Consider the following 19,969-nt stretch of genomic DNA (forward strand, 5'->3'; position numbering starts at 1 on the left):
TTCTTCTCTGAAGATACTCAAAACGCACCTGGATGTGATTCTGGGCAATGTGCTCCAGGTCACGCTGCTTGAAGCAGGGAGGTTGAAGTAGATAATCCCATGTGGTCCCTTCCAACATCAACCATCCTTGATTCTAATTCTATCCAAATGCCACTTAAATTTAGTTTCGGGTTCCCAACTTTCCTATCTAGCAGTGCCCAGTAAATCTACTAGATTAAAGACTTGGCTAAGTTTCCTATTTAATTTTGATAAATTGGAAGATAGAAGTTTTCTCTTCATTTACATGTAAAGCAGGTATATTCAAACCAATGTTCTTCAGTCTTTTGCTCGAGGAAAGATAACTGTTTTAAAATTCATAATTTAAAACCAAATACTACAACAGCTAATTTATTTGCTGTGCACTGTATCTCAGACAAAGTCTGGATGGCTCAGGACAGTGAAGTTTTTTTAATAAGTTCTCATTTATGTTATGTTATGCACATAATTTAAAAAAATATTTTTATCCTAAAAACCTCAACACTGACACTGCTAATCAAAGAATAATCAGCGATCATTCCACTGGTAAACAAAAGTAATATCTTTCCTGATTACACAATGTTATTTAATATTATTTTTAAAATGTATCAAATTAACTGGATGATATTTTGCCTTCTCCAGGATTCCCACAGTAGTAATTCTTAAATTATTTCCCTCGATACTTACAAAACAGATTATCTCAGAGTTATCAAGTGTTAACATATAAGTAACTGTTTAAAAAAAAATTATTCACAATATCAGTATAGCATGGTAATTTTAATCCTATAATTTCTCCCCAACATGGATCTCATCATCAGATGTGCATTTATAAAATACTAGAACTTCTAATGAATTTACGTTGGACAAAGTGTTCTACTATGTTTATCAGAATTTTAAAGATCTTTGTACATTGCCTCAGTGTGTTCCTGTAATCAAAGTGCCAGTACTGTAGTTAAATGTTAATAGGGTCTGGTGAACTGGTGTTCAATAAAAGTTCCTTCTGCATGAGAGGTTAGTCAACGTAATTTAGGAATCCAAGAACACAGCTCTTAGAATATCTCAGAATTAATTCTTACACTTTGAGTAATATATTTTGAGGGCTTGGTACTGTTACTTTTACTGGTTATATAATAGAAATTACAGAACTTTCCCTCTTTTCAAGATTATCAATTAGCACATCTACAATTCAGTAAGAAACTTTGCACTATCCTAAAGAATTTGCTCCTGAAACACCGGGTGAAATTGTGGTCTTCTGCTGACTTTAAAGGGATAGAAAAAGTACAGAAATAGTTAAGAAATAGAAGGTCAGATGGTTTATCTTCTGAAGGCTAGAAGAGAATTTATGATGAATATCTAGAAATCCTGAAATAAATGTATTTTCTCCTGAAAGTTTTTCAATTAATAATATTAATTAGATGAAATTAAGAAAGGAAAAAAATGAAGGTAAACACCGGCTTCTGAGAAGTTAAAGAAAATGCTTTCCGGATATAATTATCATGGCAAATAATGAAAAGCTACAATATATATTACGAGTATGAATAAACTTCCATTAAATACACTGCCAGGGTCATCAATATAAGGAAACCTAATTTTGGTACTCCTTTTTTTTATTATTATTAAATACATTTGGTATTAAACACTCATCATATTTATTTCTGTTGTATGATCAGCAGTTTCAGTTTTTAACTTGTTTGAAAATAACCTACAGATGATAAACTAAAGCACTTATTGAAATGACAGTTTACTGAAAAGTAACAGGCATTATCTGGACTTTCCCAAAGATCTTTCCTAAATAGCAGAATATCCTTTATGACTAAAATATGGTTTAGGATAATCACCTTTTTTTTTTTTCCTTTTTTCTCTTTTTTCCTAAAATTAACTCCAGTTAAGTAAATTTTAATAGGCATGCATTTTTTTCTTAAAAACCACACTACATTCTACATATTTTACACATGAATGGGGATTAAATGAAATCACTAGATTACACTAGTATCTTTGAAATTTTATGTACTAAGAGTGTGAATTTTTCTTCCTTATACTGTTATAAGAAAATTATCATCAGAAGTTAAAAATTTGAGCAACATGGATTCAGAAGTTAGACAATGGTTGTTAGAACTATATATCAGGACTTACACATTCTCGAAGAATGTTATGGAATGGTTAAAAATATATATATGAAACTCAGCACTATCTGATTTATAATCACAAGTAGTTTAGGTAATATACTAACAAGATACTTTTATAATTTTCTTCACCACACTAACTCATTTTGAGCTTATCTACAACAGTCAACAAGCGCTCATCAACATCCTACTCTACTTCTTTTGTCATACAAAGCTTGTTAGGAGTTTCTAAATGTTGCCTATTTATCTTTCTGCAAGTTACCTATGTATTATTTTCAATTATTGTCTTTATTGCAGATTTTTAATGTGAGAACTGACCTATACAAAGAAAGTGCAATAGCCCTTAAAAGTTTATACATACATATAGAAATGTAAATACAAGCACAAATGTACACTGTATGTCTTTTAAGAATTCTGATGTTAGTTCACCTTTTCTGCTGACTTGTCTATCTCTTTCTGACTTTAGAGCAGTAAACATGTAACAATGTACTCTAAACTGTCATCTTCAATGACATTACGGAAGTTTGATAAAATTAACTTTTGTTGGGATTCACCTGACCGTTATCACTATTTACTTTCATTAAAAAATCACATTAATGATAATCTGTAATACATATAAACTTTAAATGCAAAAGACTTACACTTGAAGCACGGTTTTAGGATCACCCACTTCTCCTCCATCACCAATTGTCAGTGTGTCATAGCCAATCTCCAGATCAAATTCTTCAAAATTTATCTGAATGACCTGGGAAATAAAATAATATATCTGACAGATGTGTTTGTACATAAACTTCTCAGCAGTATAAATAAAAGAGAATTTCCAGTAAAAAATTACCTGTAAATTCAGAATATCTTACAATAAAGTAATGTAATTAACAGGCTTGTTTATTGAACTACAAAATTATAATAATATTAAGATATCACCTCTGGTATCACTCTGCTGACCTACTCAAAGTATTGTCATCTCACTTATTTATGTAGTTGTTATATATTCAATACAGTACCAAATAATTACATTTTGATGAGATATACACAAATGGCAACATAATTAGTTATAATTGCTGAGATACAATTGTCTTCAAAAAACAACCGAATAATTGCACTTGGATGAGTAAATGTAGTGAAGGTGAGGAACATAATTTATTCCTAACATCTATAATCTGGATCAAGCAGCATAATATTGGATCAAAGGTAAAAACCATTTTCCTTTATGAAAGAAATGCAACTATCAGGAACAATAATTTTTATATAACTTAATCTAAACTGCAGTGTGCATATTTAATACCTAAAGCATAAAAATTTAATCTCTATTTAAAGAACACTGTTAATTTTTCTATTAGAGTGAAGTTCAACCGTATAATTGGAAAATAAAGTCTGTTATTCCCACCCATGTGTTAGTCATGTGCATTCTTTATGAAGATATGACAAGATCCTCAAATTTTCATACACATTAAAAGGACAGAATACTTATGAACAATAATTTGTAACACACATTTCTATTATAAATGGTCTTGTAAGTAGGAACTAAGAGTGTTTGTGCTTGGAGCTGTTGAAATTATTTTAATGCATTGACAGCTCATGTTACTATGTTACATTGCAGTTCTAATAATTGTTTGAAATTTGACATATTGTTGTTAATTTTTTGAAAATAAATTTTAAATCACCTTTTTCTTTTTTTGGTCTCAAAATATTATGAGAAATAACAAGTTATTAGCTGTTAAAAAGTTTTCTCATTCTTCTGCAATCTGAAATTCTTTTCAGAAATAATGTTTCAATATTTAATTAAAATGGATGTACATGCAAAAATCTTGAGTTTCCTGCATTAACCTCTTTCAGAAAATCATGCTTTATTACAAGATTTCTAACACACTCACTTAAAACTACAGTAACAGGAAAAGTATGAATTAGAAAAGTATGCTGTATAAAACTATATGTGCATTTCTGGGAACTCGTCCTATGCATGACATGCCAAGTACGTAATGTACAATATAAAATGTACTTGAAATTTTTGCAAATGTGCCTGAATGGCAAGAAAATAAGTACTGTGAGCAGAGAGATGTATGATTTATTTTGATCGAGCCCCAAGACAGCTGAAGCTGGCATTGTATTGATTATTCCCTTTAGAATAATGAAAAGGTGTTTTCATAGAATCATAGAATGGCCTGGGTTGAAAAGGACCTCAAGGATCATCCAGTTTCAACCCCCCGCTGAGTGCAGAGTCGCCAACCACTAGACCAGGCTGCCCAGAGCCACGTCCAGCCTGGCCTTGAACACCTCCAGGGACGGGGCATCCACAACCATCCTGGGCAACCTGTTCCAGTGCGTCGCCACCCTTTGAGTGAAACACTTCCTCCTAATATCTAAGCTAAACCTCCTCTGTCTCAGTTTAAAACCATTCCACCTGGTCCTATTGCTATCCACCCTTGTTTTGATGACATCAGCATACAGACTTGAAGATTCTGGATCCTTTCAAAATAAAAACTGAGATTTAGGTGTGATGACTGAAAACATAAAACTGAGTAGTAAAGCCATTAAAATTCCTCTTTTATTTGTCATCTACCATGTTGTCTTTTTTTTTTCTCTGGAAAAAGTGACACAGCCATATGTGGCATACCATATCACCAGATAGGTGATATCCTTGAATCATTTTTACATGAGACTAAAACAGGTTAATTCTTGATATTAATCTGCTATTATTCGTAAGAATATGTGAAGAGTTCAGGCTGATTTATTACTACATTATTTTTAATCAGATCAGAATTACTCAGTTGCACTGTTGATCTGTGTTCTACATACAAAGCAATCAGAGACACAGGAACTAATGTTATTTTATGTATAAATTCAAGTAAAGTCTATTTTCCAGTTTTCCAGAAGCGTCATTAATATAAATGAGATATGGCCTGAAGAAGGCTGCATCTCGTGGAGAGCCCATACAGGAAAAGACTCAAGGCTGGAGCTGCAGCCTATGGAGAGGAGCCTGCAGTAAAGCAGGAGATCTGGGGGAGCTGCCACCTGTGGGGGGGCCTGTGCTGCAGCAGTCTGTTCCTGAAAGATGGCCCTGTGGTACAGACCCATGTTGGGGCAGTTCTTGAGGAACTGCAGTGTGTAGGAAGCCCACACTGGAGCAGGAGAAGAGAGTGAGTGTTGAGGGGGAGGAGGGGGGGAGCAGCACAGTGGAGCAGAGCTAGCCACCGCTGTGGAAGCACCACACTATCCTGATACAGACTAATTGTATTTTGAATTTTATTTCAGATAAGTAGTTTATTCCAGAATATTATTAAGTACATTCCTAGAGACTATTGTCAGGGAAGAGAGGGATTACTTCCTTCTTTATTCCTCCAAATATATCCAAGCAACAAATTTATTTAAAATTAACATATATTGAGCTGTGCACTCATCAGTCACTAAAATGAACAGAAAAGTAGCTAAAAGGAACACAGTATTCTTTCTCCCTCCTGTACTTCTTTTGCTACTTATAAATCCAGAAACAATAAAAAAATATTATTGTTGAATTAAATTTACAAACCTAGAAGAAAATAATAAAAAAGATAGTAATACTGATTATTACTAAGGTATAAAAAGAAAAAGCCTATCTGAAATTAACATTCTGAAAATTATGATGACTTCTTTTGTTCTCTAATAATTTTGCAAAGACTCTGCAAAGGAAGAGTTGGGGACAGGGATCTAATTTCTAAAGAATTTCAGCAGCTATTTTTCCTTTTTTTTTTTTTTTTCCCAATTGAATATGTCATAATGACATATTTGTCATTTGGAACCCACTTCCTTGGCAGAAACTAGTCTGCTACATATCTGAGAATTAACGTATCAGAAGATTTAATGGTAAGTTAATGGCTTACTTGAGAACTTCCAACTGTTCTAAAGGAGAATATGCTTACATGGCTGTGTTCCAGACAGTAATCTTTCCAGACAGTTATTTGTTATGACTGCGTCTAGTTCTTGATAGAACTAAATCCTCAGAGATTTTTCAAGTAAAGTATTATTACAGGTGGAGTAATCAACATTTCTGAATTTCAAAACATACAAAGCGAAATGCTGTTTAACAGAAGAAAGTGTATGTGAATCAAAACTGCTTCTGAAGGGGAAGTGTAAAAATTTAAACTTGTATATGTTTCCATATGTGCATCTGTTATCCTAAAGCTTCCAATGCAAATGTGTCTCTAAAAATATTTTTGAATATATAGTAATATTTTCACTCCATGAAATCTGCCATTTTTACCAGTAAAATAAGTGTGGAGATGTTTCTAAAATTATTACGAATCTCTTCTCCTCAGGAGAGTACTTAAAAATTAAGGTAAGATGTTGCTTAAATGAACTGTATCTTAGACAGTATTAACAGTAAGAAATGAATCTGAATTAGAATGTCCTGCCAAGAATACAATATAATTATACATTATTTTGCTGCACATTGCATATAATCCAGTGATTCAAATTATCCAAGAGTTGCTTACAGCTCTATAGCCTAACAATCATTTCATTTGCTCTTTGGTAGCTACCTTCTACAAGAACAAAAGAAAACTCAAAATGAAACAGTCTAAATATTAACCCCTTCTGTTCTTTTGATTTAATCTTTCAGTATCAAAGGAGAAAAGAGGAGGGGGAAAAAGGACACACAAAACTGCAGGACTCTTCGAGGAGATAAATACTAACTCAACTATATAGAAGGAACTTTCCAGATGAGTCCATTTGTTGGCAATAGTTTTCATCAAAATTAACTGCATTAATCTACAGTGCAAATATTGGTATTTGACGTAAATTTAAAAGGCAAATAACACACCAGATCAATTACAATCTAGCAGTACTTATTTCTCTTCCTAGACTTTAAAGCGAGTCTAAGTGTTTTTCTACTGATTTCCACATTCTGGTCATCTAAAATGGAATTCATATGTAGTAATATATATCAGTAATACCATGTGAGATGCTGTGAAGAATAAAAAAAAAAAAATAAGATACAGGATCTTCAAGAGAATTGTGCGCTTTTGCATAGGGTCCTGGATACCATTTGGTGTTACCTGAAAGTATCACATGTCAGTGGTTACCCATAATCTTATCCTTACAGATAGCAGATGAATTCTACCTGTAGACAAATCTTACCATTTATTTCGTGAGTTCCTTAAAAAGGAATTTTTGTTTTGTTCTGTTTAACTCCAGTACTAATGTTAAATATAATTTGGTCTTCCATAGAGGCTAATCCTGTAATCAGTTATTTATAAAAACCCTCTAGAAATATTTGTTTTGGAGCCACCATATTTGGAAACAAATGTGTAGTCCTTTACTATCCTGAGACCAAATACTTTTAGATAGTCTTACAATGGGAGGATGGCACATTAAAATCAGCTTGAAAAATTTATACTTTCATTTTTCCTTTCATAGTTTTTTGTTTGCATGGAAGTATAACCTGTGTTATGTCTGTGCACATTCACAACAGTTTCTGAGACTGATTAGCCAGAATACAGCCTCAACATTTAATGTAGTCCCAATATAAAGGATTCAGAAACCATTTTGTAAATAAGGCCTTCTTCAAATAAAATAGTGATAATGATAAAGAATAACACAATTCAACTATCAATATAGCACCCACAAGGGAAATAAAGGAATGCAAATAAATCATTAAGTAAACACACTGGCTAGAACTTCAGTGTGTTTATCACATTTTTCCCAACAGTTCATATCATTGTATAATTTGTATATCTTGAAAGTGAATATTGTGTTGTACTTTTTTTTTCTTGAAACAAGTGTTTCTATTAGACATTGCTATATTTTCTCTCAACAAATATCCTAGTCTTTGCAAATACTATTGTTATATCTCTGAAAAATTACTAGTAAAGTAAGTTATTCTCACTTGCTTTTATTGAGCCACTAGAAAATCAGGTACTTTTTTTTCCTAGACAGTGGATGAAGTGACTAATTACTATCTAACATTAGGCTGTAGACAATAAGAGAGAGAAAGGTTAGACTTGGAAATTCCAGCTATCTTTCTGGCACCAAAACATCTAATTTTGATCAATAAAGAAATCTATTTCTGCAAACATTATCTTACTAAAAAAATATCATCCTGCAGTATGATCAAAATATACTAGCAAGAGCAAGAATTTCTCATCAGTGCAATGTATGTGCAAGATATCTACTTCCATCAGTTTTCACAGGTATTCTAGAAACAACAGCCAACAAACAAACCAACCAAAGAAACTCTAGACTGCTGATAATATCAAGTCCATCAAAATTGATCAAAATGAACTCTAGTTATCTTCCCCACTGGTAGAAGTGAAATCAGGTGAGAAGAAGAAAATACATGCTTTTTATATCTCTATGTCCTTATATTGCCTCAGGATGGCTAATTGCTTTTGTGCTGAGGATGTCTGACTACTTTCCATTTAGTAAATGATGTGCTTTTATATCAGGCAGTATCAGATGAAGAATGGATGCCATCTGATTGATAGCTTTACCTCCATAATTTTCAACAGAACCATAGACCCCCCCATCAAAATAATTGCACTATATATTTGATTATGAAAGAATAGTTCCGTTAGGAAAATATATTGAGTCTATCATTCATTGTAAAACTGAGGTTTAATTTTAAATAAAATTAATAATGCCAAGTTGTAATAATCTTAAAAAATAAGGAATCTGGTCACAAAACGATCACCTTCACTGCCTTCACAGATAGTGCTCTTCCATGGGTAAGCTATTTGGAGAGGAATTCATCTTACCGACTTTGGACATTTCTCTTAGGATACACAATTAATTAGTATATTACTATTCATATCTCTAGTGAAACTAATATCTCTTCATTAACTGTGGAGACAGTATAAAATGAAAGGTTTACCAACTATGACACTTAACCTTTTGTTAATTTACATGACATTGATACGCACAGAGTCTCTCCCTCCCATAAAATTGTTCTTCTATGCCTTTTTTACTACAGCTGTGAAAAAATGAGGACGATTGTAGTCAGAATAATGTGTTAATTATTTCCTGTCACATTAGTTGAACAGGACTCACTGTTTGGGTAGCATTTGATCTGTAGCATAAGAAATGAGTGGAACTGTAGATTTTAGAGAAAGATAAGATAAAATTAGTTTTTACTTATGGGGTAGAGAAAAACATGTCTATATTCTTAAAAACAAATGTATGCTCCAAGTTGCATATAGCTGTCCTAGGACAGAATAACAATAATTTTCAGAAGTGGCCAAGATTCAGAGTAGAAACCAGGACAGCCGTAAACAGGGAGTAGAAAACAGTTTTGAAATATCTCTGAACATTAAGGTATGACAAAGAAAAAATGTGTTCCAGAGATCAAAAGGCTAATAATTTAAAGCTTTAAAAAGTCAAGAGAGAAGTTTTTTTTTTTTTAGACGTGTATAAATGCTGAATTAAGCATACAACCTTTACATGATATATGTATATAAATACTATGCAAATAAAAGGACTCGCATCCCATTGGCATTTTATGGGCTTCCTCACAAAAGCATTTAAATGATGGGGTTTAACATCAGTTTCCAAACATGATCTACATGGATTTCCCAGCCTTGAAGCTGTGATCCATAAACTCATAGGCAGGCAACACTTGACCCCTAAGGCACTTAAACTTACAGCGCTGGTCTAGTTCTGACCTATATATTCACCAGATACATGAAGGCTATCAGGCAGTATATGAGAACGTTAGGATTTTTTTTTTTTCCTCAGTAATATCATTTTTTACAGTTGGAATGCAGAGTACCTGTCCATTTAGCTTGTCAAACAACTGTTAATATTCCAAACACTCAACTCTGGTTCCTCCTCTCTAATCTAGCATTTTTGAATATACTTCCCATTTCTTATAAAACAATCTCTCCAGTGTTATTTCGCATGAATGTCACTCTCAGATGAGCATAAGTTTAAAAAGTACAAACATGTTGACCTTCTTCTTGAGAGAGGGATTGCTTCCCTTAATAAGAGGGTTTTTTTTTCAATAAGATTTGTTATATTGTGCATTCATTTACTCACTTATTTTCAGTGTTACTTGAACACTTCATGCTATGTCACTCACAACACCAGTCTTAAGGCACTCATATTCAACCCTTACTTATTTTTGTCTATGGCCCATGCTTAAACTTACAATACGGTTATTGCCTTACTTTAACAATATAGTTTGGATTAAATTTATACTATGGGCTAATTTTAATCATTATTTTGATTAGAATAATAAAACAAAATCCTTTTTGGGCATACAGTTCTATTTCTTAATTATGGAATGATCATACAGACACAAGAAACAATTTAAGGATGGAAGGATTGTTTCAGAATAATCCAAAATTCTCTATTAAAATTCTATCTCTTTTGTTACAACAGGACAGTCACTGCTCAGTCTTACTTATTTGTATCTGATTTGCTTGTCTTTGTGTGTTTTTTTGTTTGTTTGTTTTTTGTATCTCAGACTTGAAAGGTATTCTTAGATCTCAAAGACCTCAGTCATTTAACCTCATAACATGAAGAAAATAGAATTAAATGTAAGTAATAAATGTTGGTGCAAAGAATCATAAGCCTTTTCAGTAATCCCTTCATAGAAAACAAACAGGCCTAACAAAATACTGGTAGTTCCATTTCCCCATAAGATATAAGAAAAAGGTGTGTATGGAGCAGAACACTTCTATAAATATCACTCTCAAGAGCAACAAAGTGAATTAAAGTGTGGAGGAAAGTGATAAATTTCTGTGCCAAAAAGTAATCAAACAAAAAGACTAAAAGTTATCAGCTTTCCACAGTGCCTGCATTGGAAACTTCCTATGAAAGCCTCTGGGTCATATACACTGATGTCTTTTTAAAAGTTCTAGCTATGCTTGTAGTCAGAGTACAGTCCAATTGAATAAAAATTCAGATTCAGCCTTTAATTCTACCTAAAGATTTAATCAAAGATGGAATTGATACTTGAAATTCAGGTTATGGATAGAATCTAAAATTGCTGATGACTGAAACAAAAGCAGTTATTCCTGTTTGAGTTACTGAAGTAGGTTCAATTTCTCATTTATTACATATAAGTAGATAATATTTTCACAGTGTTAAATAAGTGTTGTGGTTTAAGCACAATGAGGTTACCTCGTTCTCCCCAGTGGGATGGGGAAAAGAACTGGAAAAAAGATAAAACTCAAAAATTGAGATAATGACAGTTTAATAGTGCAGAATAAGGTAAGTAATAATAATGATAAAAGAATACATAAAACATGCAATGCACAGTGTAGTTGCTCACCACCCACTGACTTATGCCTACACAGTCTCCAACAGGTTGGAGACCCCCACCCCTGTATGGTATAGAATCTCCCTTTGACCAGCTTGGATCCTAGTTCTGTCCCCACCCAACCTTTTGTGCACCCTAAGCCTCCTTGCTAGCATGGCAGCATGAGAAGTCCTTGAATCTGTTTAAACACCCAGCAATAACGAAAACATTGGTATGTTATCAACATTATTCTCATCCTAAATCCATAACACCATAACATCTACTAGGAAGAAAATATTCCAGCTGAAATTAGGACAACATGGCTCATACATTCACGGAAACACAGAATACTTAACATCTACAATAACTAATAAAATGGATCTGTCCTCCTTTCATAATAAAAATGGAGATATAGTAAAATTGCAGGATGGAAGTACAAGTCATTAATCCATTTGTGACTGCATTACTTTTTTTTCCCCATCCTCATTTTATTGTTTCACTCCAACACTAAAACCACAGCACATGCGTATACTTCAGACTCCAACTGCTCTTATTCATCAATTGATCATACTCCCTTACAGCCAAATCTACTAATCTCCTGTTTTAGAAATATTTGGATTCTATTCTATGCTCTCATTCCATTGAGACAATCTCCCTTTTCTCCAAATGCATTTCTAAGATTTTTTTTTAAAAAAACTAAGGTACGTACATCGCTGATTTTTTTTTATCACATCAAAATGTTCTTGTACAATTTAAAACAATGGCAGTACTAACACTAAAAAGAAATTGAATGTCTTCTGAACAGATCTAAGATAGTTCACACTTTCTAGTTCCATACATAATAAAATACTTCCTACTGATAAATACAGCACCAGCTTTTTTTAATCCTCAAGTAACATGAAAGAAAAACTGAATTATGGTTAAAATACATAGTTAAGTGTCAGCTTAAGTATTCTCATATTTTCTAATCATTTCATTGACTGTAACACTTGTACAACATCTTAACACTAGGCTTAGGAAAAGCCAAGTTTGAGATATTTGATTGCAAGAAGATCTGTAGAATGGTTTATTCCAATAAGCCTAATTAAAACAGACTTCATAAAATGAATGCTTGATTTCATGGCAAAGTACTCATCCTGCCTGAGATTTATACTGTCAACATGAATAAATATGGATGACAACTGAGTTTATGCTTGAGAACAAGCTTAGAAAATGTTCTACTGACAATTGTTAATGAGATAACACAGCTGCGGTAAGTTAAACGTAAACATTCAGCTTTTTGCTGAACTTGTTTCACTTATTTTGTCTTTGCATAAAAATGCACAAAAACTCAGAAATGTGAAGATTAAACTTTTAGAGGATGGAAACAACATTGTGACATAAGGAAGGAGAAGAGGCCTTTGACATGGTACCCCACAACATCCTTCTCTCCAAATTGGAAAGATATGGATTTGATGGGTGGACTGTTAGATGGACAAAGAACTGGCTGCAGGATCAAGTTCAGAGAGCAGTGGTCAATGGTCAATACCTGGATGGAGATCTGTGACAAGTGGTGTCCCCCAGGGATTAGTGATAGGATTAATATCTTCATCAATTACATTGACACTGGGGTTGAGTGCACCCTCAGCAAGTTTGCTGATGACGCCATGCTGTGGGGTCTGGTCGACACACCAGAGGGACTGGATGCTATCCAGAGGGTCCTAACGGGCTTGAGTAGTGGGCCCAGGTGAACCTCATGAGGTTAACAAAATCCAAATGCACCTGGGTCGAAGCAACCCTCACTACCAATACAGGCTGGGAGATGAAAGATTGAGCACAGCCTTGCCAAGAAAGACCTGGGGGTACTGGTGGATGGGAAGCTAAATATGAGCCAGCAGTGCACCCTTACAGCCCAGAAAGCCAACTGTATCCTAGGCTGCATCCAAAAAACCATAGCCAGCAGGTCGAGGGAAGTAATCCTGCCCCTCTACTCTGTGCTGGTGAGACCTCATCTGGAGTACTGCGTCTAGATGTGGAGTCCTCAGGACAGATATAGACCTGTTGGAGTGCATCCACAGGAGGGCCACAAAAATGATCCCAGGGATAGAACACCTCTTCTCCAAGGACAGGCTGAGAGAGCTGGGGCTGTTCAGCCTGGAGAAGAGAAAGCTCTGAGGTGATCTGATAGTGGCCTTTCAATATCTAAAGGGGAGCAACAGGAAAGAAGGGGGCAGACTCTTTAGCAGACTCTCTTGTGATAGAACAAGGGGAAATGGTTTCAAGCTTAAATAGAGTAGATTTAAGATACAATGAAAAAGCCTTTTACAGTAAGGGTGGTGAGGCACCGGAACAGGTTACCCAGAGATGTGGTGGACACCGCATCCATGCAGACATTCAAGGTGAGGCTGGATCAGGCCCTGGGCAACCTGATCTAGCTGTGGGTGTTCCTGTTTATTGCAGGGGAGATGGACTAGACCTTTCAAGGTCCCTTCCAATTCAAAGGATTCTGTGATTCTAAGAGAAAAAATTGAATATAAAATATCTGACATGAACAGAAAGACCTAGCATAAATATATATATATATATATATGTATACATAAACAAACAGAAAATGAATAACCCTCAATTCTCAGAAACAAGTAATGACTGATTTCAAAATTATTTCAACATGGAACAGATAAAAGGAATGTGAACATGGGCAAACTTCTGGAACATATTTTACAGAATACATTTACCTAGTTAGAAAGATAGTAAGTACATTTTCATGCATTAAGTACACCAAATGTAAAATTTAAAATATGTTGGTGATAAATGGACAATAATATATTATATGATCATTTAAAATTTCTTCCTGAAACGTTCCTGCCATCTAAAATGAACAGAACAAGGACCTAGTTTTCTAATGCACCTAAATCTAACAATGATTTTACATATTTAATTTCTCCTTACAATTTTGGGAGACAACTTGGTCTTTTTAAAAAAAAAAATCTCTTTTAGTTATTTTTCTCCTTAATGCATTGCAGTGAAAGATATTTTGTGTGAATGTCTGAGATCTGTCAGAAAGCCTGTCATTCTAGCACTTTCATTTTCCGCAGTATTTCTGTCACTGTGGATTAGAAAAAGATTAACAAGTATAATATGTAAGATTTGAAGTCTGGTTAACTTTAGCCCTAATTATGATTTTACTGAAGTTTTAGCCTGTTATTAAATCTAGACTGAGAATTTTCAAGCCCATCCTTCTGAAGAAAAAAATCAACAATCTAAATTGACACTTTCTTACTCCACATCATGTAAGCTAAGCAAACAACATGAACAAGGTTTTACCAAAGTCCAGAAAATAGAATTTTTGCTATCACTAGTAAAAGACCTCTGGATTTATACTGACCTAACAATGAGCATCTCAGCATTATTTGGCTTCTCTGGCTCTGCTTGAGGTATTTAGTCTTTCATCTACCACTTTCTCCCTCAGAATAATCTCATTTTTTTAATATATGTATATAGACTCAGAATTATAGAATCAAAGAATCATTAAGGTTGGAAAAGACTTCTAAGATCATCTAGTCCAACCGTCCATCTACCGGCAATCCTGGCCACTAAACCATGTCCCTAAGTAATACATCTACCCTTTCTTTAAACACCACAAAGTATGGTGACTCTACCACTTACCTGGGCAACTTGTTCATTACCTGATCACTCTTTCAAAGAGGAAATTCTTCCCAGTATCCAATCTCCACTTCCCCTGGTGCAACTCGTGCTATTGCTGTTACTGGGAACAAGAGGCTGACCCCAGTGTCACCACAACCTCCTTTCAGACGGTTACAGAAAGCTATGAGGGGTCATCTGAGCCTCCTCTTCTCCAGATTAAACAATCTCAGTTCCCTCAGCCACTCCTCATAACTCTCGTGTTCTAGACACTTCACCAGTTTTGTTACCCTTTTCTGGACACACTCCAGGGCCTCAATGTCTTTTATGTAGTGAGGGACCCAGAACTGAACAGAATACTTAAGGTGCAGCCTCATCAGTGGTGAGTACAGGGATCACTTCCCTGGCCCTACTGGATACTCCATTTCTGATGCAAGCCAGGATGCTGTTAGCTTCTTGGCCCCCTGTGCACAGTACTGGCTCATGTTCAGCCAAGTGCTGACCAACACTCTCAGATCCTTTTCCTCCATGCAGTTTTCCAGCCACTTTGCCCAAACCCTGTAGCATTGCGTGTGGCTAATTTGACGAAAGTGCAGGACTTGGCTCTTGGTCTTGTTGAACTTCGTCCCATTGGCCTCAGTCCACTGATTCAGGCTGTCCAGATCCCTCTGAAAGGCCTTCCTACTCACGGGCACATCAGCATTTCCTTCCAACTTGATGTCTTCTGTCAACTTGCTGCATGTACGCTCAATTCTCTTATCCAAAAAACCAGTAAAGATATTAAACAGGATGGGCCCTATTGACAACCCCTGGGGAACACCACTCCTGACTGGTTGCCATCTGGATTTAGCTCCAGTCATCACCACTCTCTGGGCCTGGTCATTTAGCCAGTTTTTTACCCAGTGAAGAATGTACTTGTCCAACTCATGGGCTGCCAGCTTCCCCAAGAGAATATTGGGGGAAACAGTGTCAAAGGCTTTGCTGAAGTCTAGGTAGACTACATCAACAGCCTTTCCCTCATCCACCAAGCAGGTCACCTGGTCATAGAAATAGATGAGGTTGGTCAGGCAGGACCTGCCTTTCAAGAATCTATGCTGGCTGGGCCTGATCCTTGGTTGTCTTGCAAATGCTATGTGATCATGCTCAAGATGATCTGTTCTATAACCTTCCCTGGCATCAACGTCAGGCTGACAGGCCTGTGGTTTCCCTGATCCTCCTTATGACCCTTCTTATAGATGAGAGTCACAGTAGCAAGACTCCAGTCACCTGGGACCTCTCCAGTTGACCAGGATAAATGAGAGATGGTGGAAAGTGTATTGGCAATCACCTCCTCCACTCCCTCAGCACCCTCAGGTGGATCCCATCTGTGCCATGGACTTGTGACAGTTCAGGTGAAACAGGAGATCTCTAACTGTTTCCAGCTGAATCGTGGAGGTTTATTCTGCTCCACACTCCAGACTTTTGGGTCCAGGGGCTGAGTAACCCAATGTACTTTTGTTGTAAATGATGGAATAGAAGAAGTTTGGAAATACCTAAATATCATGAAATCCTTATTGTTTTCTTGGCCTTTGTATAGAACATAGTAAATATCACCATTTACATTGAACACTGTGTTGTTACTTGTTGTAGTCATTATAAATAACTTCTAATTGGCAATTTTCCTTCATTCATTGTTGTTCAAAAACATCAGTGACATTTTTTTACCTCAGGGAAACATCAAAAAGTTATGCTTTTTAAGAGTCATACAAAGCAAACACTGCTGTGTTCAGGACTTCAAGGTAATGTTAGCCTGACTCAAAACTGAAAACTCTTAACTGGTAATTATGTAAGTAAAAGCTATATATTTGTGGATCACTCAATATATGCTCATAAGAATTAGATGTAACTTGTAAAGCAATCTCATTTTGTTTTAAGAAGTTTATGTTCCTCTAATCAGCGCTATCCACATTTTTCTATTTATACCCAAAACTATAAACATATCTGTGTGTTGTTTCAGATAACATTTAAATCTTTTATCTATCCATTATTTCAGAAACTAATTATCTTTAAGTTGCATTTAATTGCAGTATCAAAGTGATAATTATGTCTAACCAAAAACGTGCAAAGAACAGTATTTTCTGGGTAATGCTGGAAGTTTTCTAAACTTATCTGTAATAAACAGGAGAACTCCTGGCACTATAATTTGCCCATGGTGAATTTTAGCCTTTTCAGAGTTTATTAATTTCAGCATTACACCAGTGAAGCATAGGAATTATTTCCAACATTGATGTTGGAAAAATAGTGTTCTTACTTCTGCCTTGATCAGTAAAGAATTTCTTTGCATTGTCTTTTCTGACATAATTACTGTTGCACCATCCATCAAGAGGTATTCTTGCTTACGTCTGTACTTAGTCTATAGTTTAAAACAAGTGAACTGTCCTTTACTATAGTTTTCACCCTTATACTATATCTAATATTATACAGCATTTACATGCATAAGGAGACAGGTAAATATACATGTATTAATTAAATAAAACCAAATCATGCATGCACTGAAATATTTTACTGGACCAGCACAGATCTACCCAGAACTTTAAAACTGAGTATTGTACTTATATATCTTTATCAGTCACAGCCTGGAACAGTTTTCATGCTATGCTAATATGCCACGTGATTATATTTACAGTTTCAGAAAAAATTCCAATGTTGACATTTTAAAAACTTTAAAAAATCTTTTATTTCAACTATTCCAGTTGTAAGCTCTGACTAAAGAGGGGGCTTATTTTGTTTTTATTCAAACTTGAATTTATTCACATAACTTGGTCTCTTTAGAGTTCTGAGAGAAAGACAAGCAAGCCTAACATGCACACTTCCATAGATATGGAGCTACTGTAGAGCATTCTACAAAGGAAACAATAAGAGGATTAAGGGACTGGAGCACATTAGGAAAGGCTGACAGAGCTGGGGCTGCTTAGCCTGAAGAAGACTCAGTGAGATTTTAAAAATCAGAAGGAAGGATGTAAAAAAAATGGAGCCAGACTCTTTTTCATTTCATTGTCCAATGACAGGACAAGAAGCAATGACACAAACTGAAACAAACACTGTCTAAACACACCTGTCTAAACAGAAGAAAACGTTTTTTCACTGTGAACATGATTGAGTGCTGGAACAGGTTGCATAAAAAGGCTGTGGAGTTTTGCTTCTTGGAGATATTTAAAGATCATCTAGACATTGCCCCATACATCAGCTATTGCATGCCCCTGCTTGAGGAGGGGTGTTGGAAAAGATGACCTTTGCGGGTCCTTTCAAACTTCAGCCATTCTGTGACTGTGAACCTACTGACTTCACTACTTGAGAGCAGTGAAACATTAAAACAGGTTGTCCACAGAAGTGGATGTCTCCTACCTGATGCTCAAAATCAGGTTAGACAGGGCTTTAAGTAATCTCATCCAGTGAAAGATCTCATGACGGAGTGGTTGATCTAGATCATGGGTATCTAACCTTTTGGCTTGCCTGGACTGCACTGAGTAAAGAGGAATTGTCTTGGACTGCATATAAATTATATACTATACTTAATGTGTATAAGTTACAAAATTTATTTTATTTTTGTTTTTTATTAAAACAAAAAAAGAGAGCAACAAAAACATAAAACTAGTGAGATATTTGACCTTGTTTTTGTGAAACTAGTGCATCAACGTCTAGTTTTATGGAAGCATTTTCAATTTTTAGTGAGTTCTTAAGGTGTTCATTACAGATTTTTTATCTAATTATACTCTTCATGTGCTTCATCCTTGAAAATTATTGTTCACAAATGTATGTACTGCCTAAAAGAAATGACATGAATAAGCAGTAATTGTGAAGCGAGGTGAAGCAAGGAGTACTTTCTCTGAAAAATAGGTCTCATAAAAGTCTAGTAAAGAGACACGATCAGATTTTTGAGTTGAATTTCTGATTGCAACTCTGTGCATTCCATTTGAAAATTTGCAGGTAATGCATTTATGTCAACTGAAATTGGAGTCGCAAATATACCAAAAAGTTGATGATTTTTTCAGAAATCTTGATATCTATTCTCTAATTCCTTTATCAAAACAGAAAGCAAAGCTGCATATTTTTCACTGTACACAAGATTGCGTTTAGCCAAGGTATCAAAATGCATGAAATTATTTGCTGTAACCTGAGCTTGTCATAATTGAAGTTTCATTTTGAACTCAGTTATGGCTTGAAACAAAGCACAGATAAGTTGTTTTTCATCTTGAAGACCCATGTTTAACTCATTTAAATGAGCAGGCAAATCCACCAAAAACGCTGAATCTGTGACTCATTTTTCATCTTCAAATTCTGGCACGAATTTTCTTTTTGATTCCGTAAATGACTTGATTTCATCTTGCGAATCATAAAATCTTTTTAGCACTTTATCCCAACTTAGCCACTTCATTTACTTCAAAAAAGTAAATGATGGTGCCATAATCAGCATCCATACTTTTAAGGAACTCCTGGAATTAGTGATGTATCAGATCAGATACTGTGCTCAATCCCTTGGACTTTACAAAATTTGCAGCTTTGATGATGTTCTTCAAAGCTTTCACTCATAAATTTTCTTGTACGATGCTGTGATATATCATCACATGTGAGTTGCTGGCGTCAATTGCGCTGTCTTCTATTAATTTTATAAGTCCCTCTTCTTCACCAATAATCACTGGGGTTCTATAGGCACACACACATGTATGTTGGTTGAAATATTATTGTTGGTGACTACTGCATTTTACTTGCCAAGTGGTACAAGCACAAGTAGCATGTAATACACTCAGGTTTCAACTCAACTGAGTTTCTGTGGAAGGTGAGAGAGGCAGAATGGTTGGGAGCAGAAAAGCAGAATTAAGACACACACGCGTCTGTCTAAGAGTTAAATTTTTAAATATCTTCAAGTCGTTAATATCTTAACCCTGGAGCCACCTGAGATTTGCCAGATGGTACTTATCAGCTTGTGAGCTTAAAATTCTGCTTCTACCACTGGAAGAAA

General features: G+C 35.1%; 1 protein-coding gene across 3 annotated transcripts in view; it reads right to left on the reverse strand.

Annotated features, from left to right (window-relative positions):
* The window catches only part of CSMD3 (CUB and Sushi multiple domains 3), a 641,503-nt gene that overhangs the window by 306,840 nt on the left and 314,694 nt on the right, over positions 1 to 19,969 (reverse strand). For all 3 annotated transcript variants that reach the window (XM_021388208.1, XM_021388207.1, XM_021388206.1), the window contains one exon: positions 2,780 to 2,883. In XM_021388208.1, coding sequence (XP_021243883.1) covers positions 2,780 to 2,883 — 104 coding nt within the window. The remainder of the gene's footprint in view (positions 1 to 2,779; positions 2,884 to 19,969) is intronic.

Source organism: Numida meleagris, chromosome 2, assembly GCF_002078875.1.
Source record: "Numida meleagris isolate 19003 breed g44 Domestic line chromosome 2, NumMel1.0, whole genome shotgun sequence".
Lineage (NCBI taxonomy): Eukaryota > Metazoa > Chordata > Aves > Galliformes > Numididae > Numida > Numida meleagris.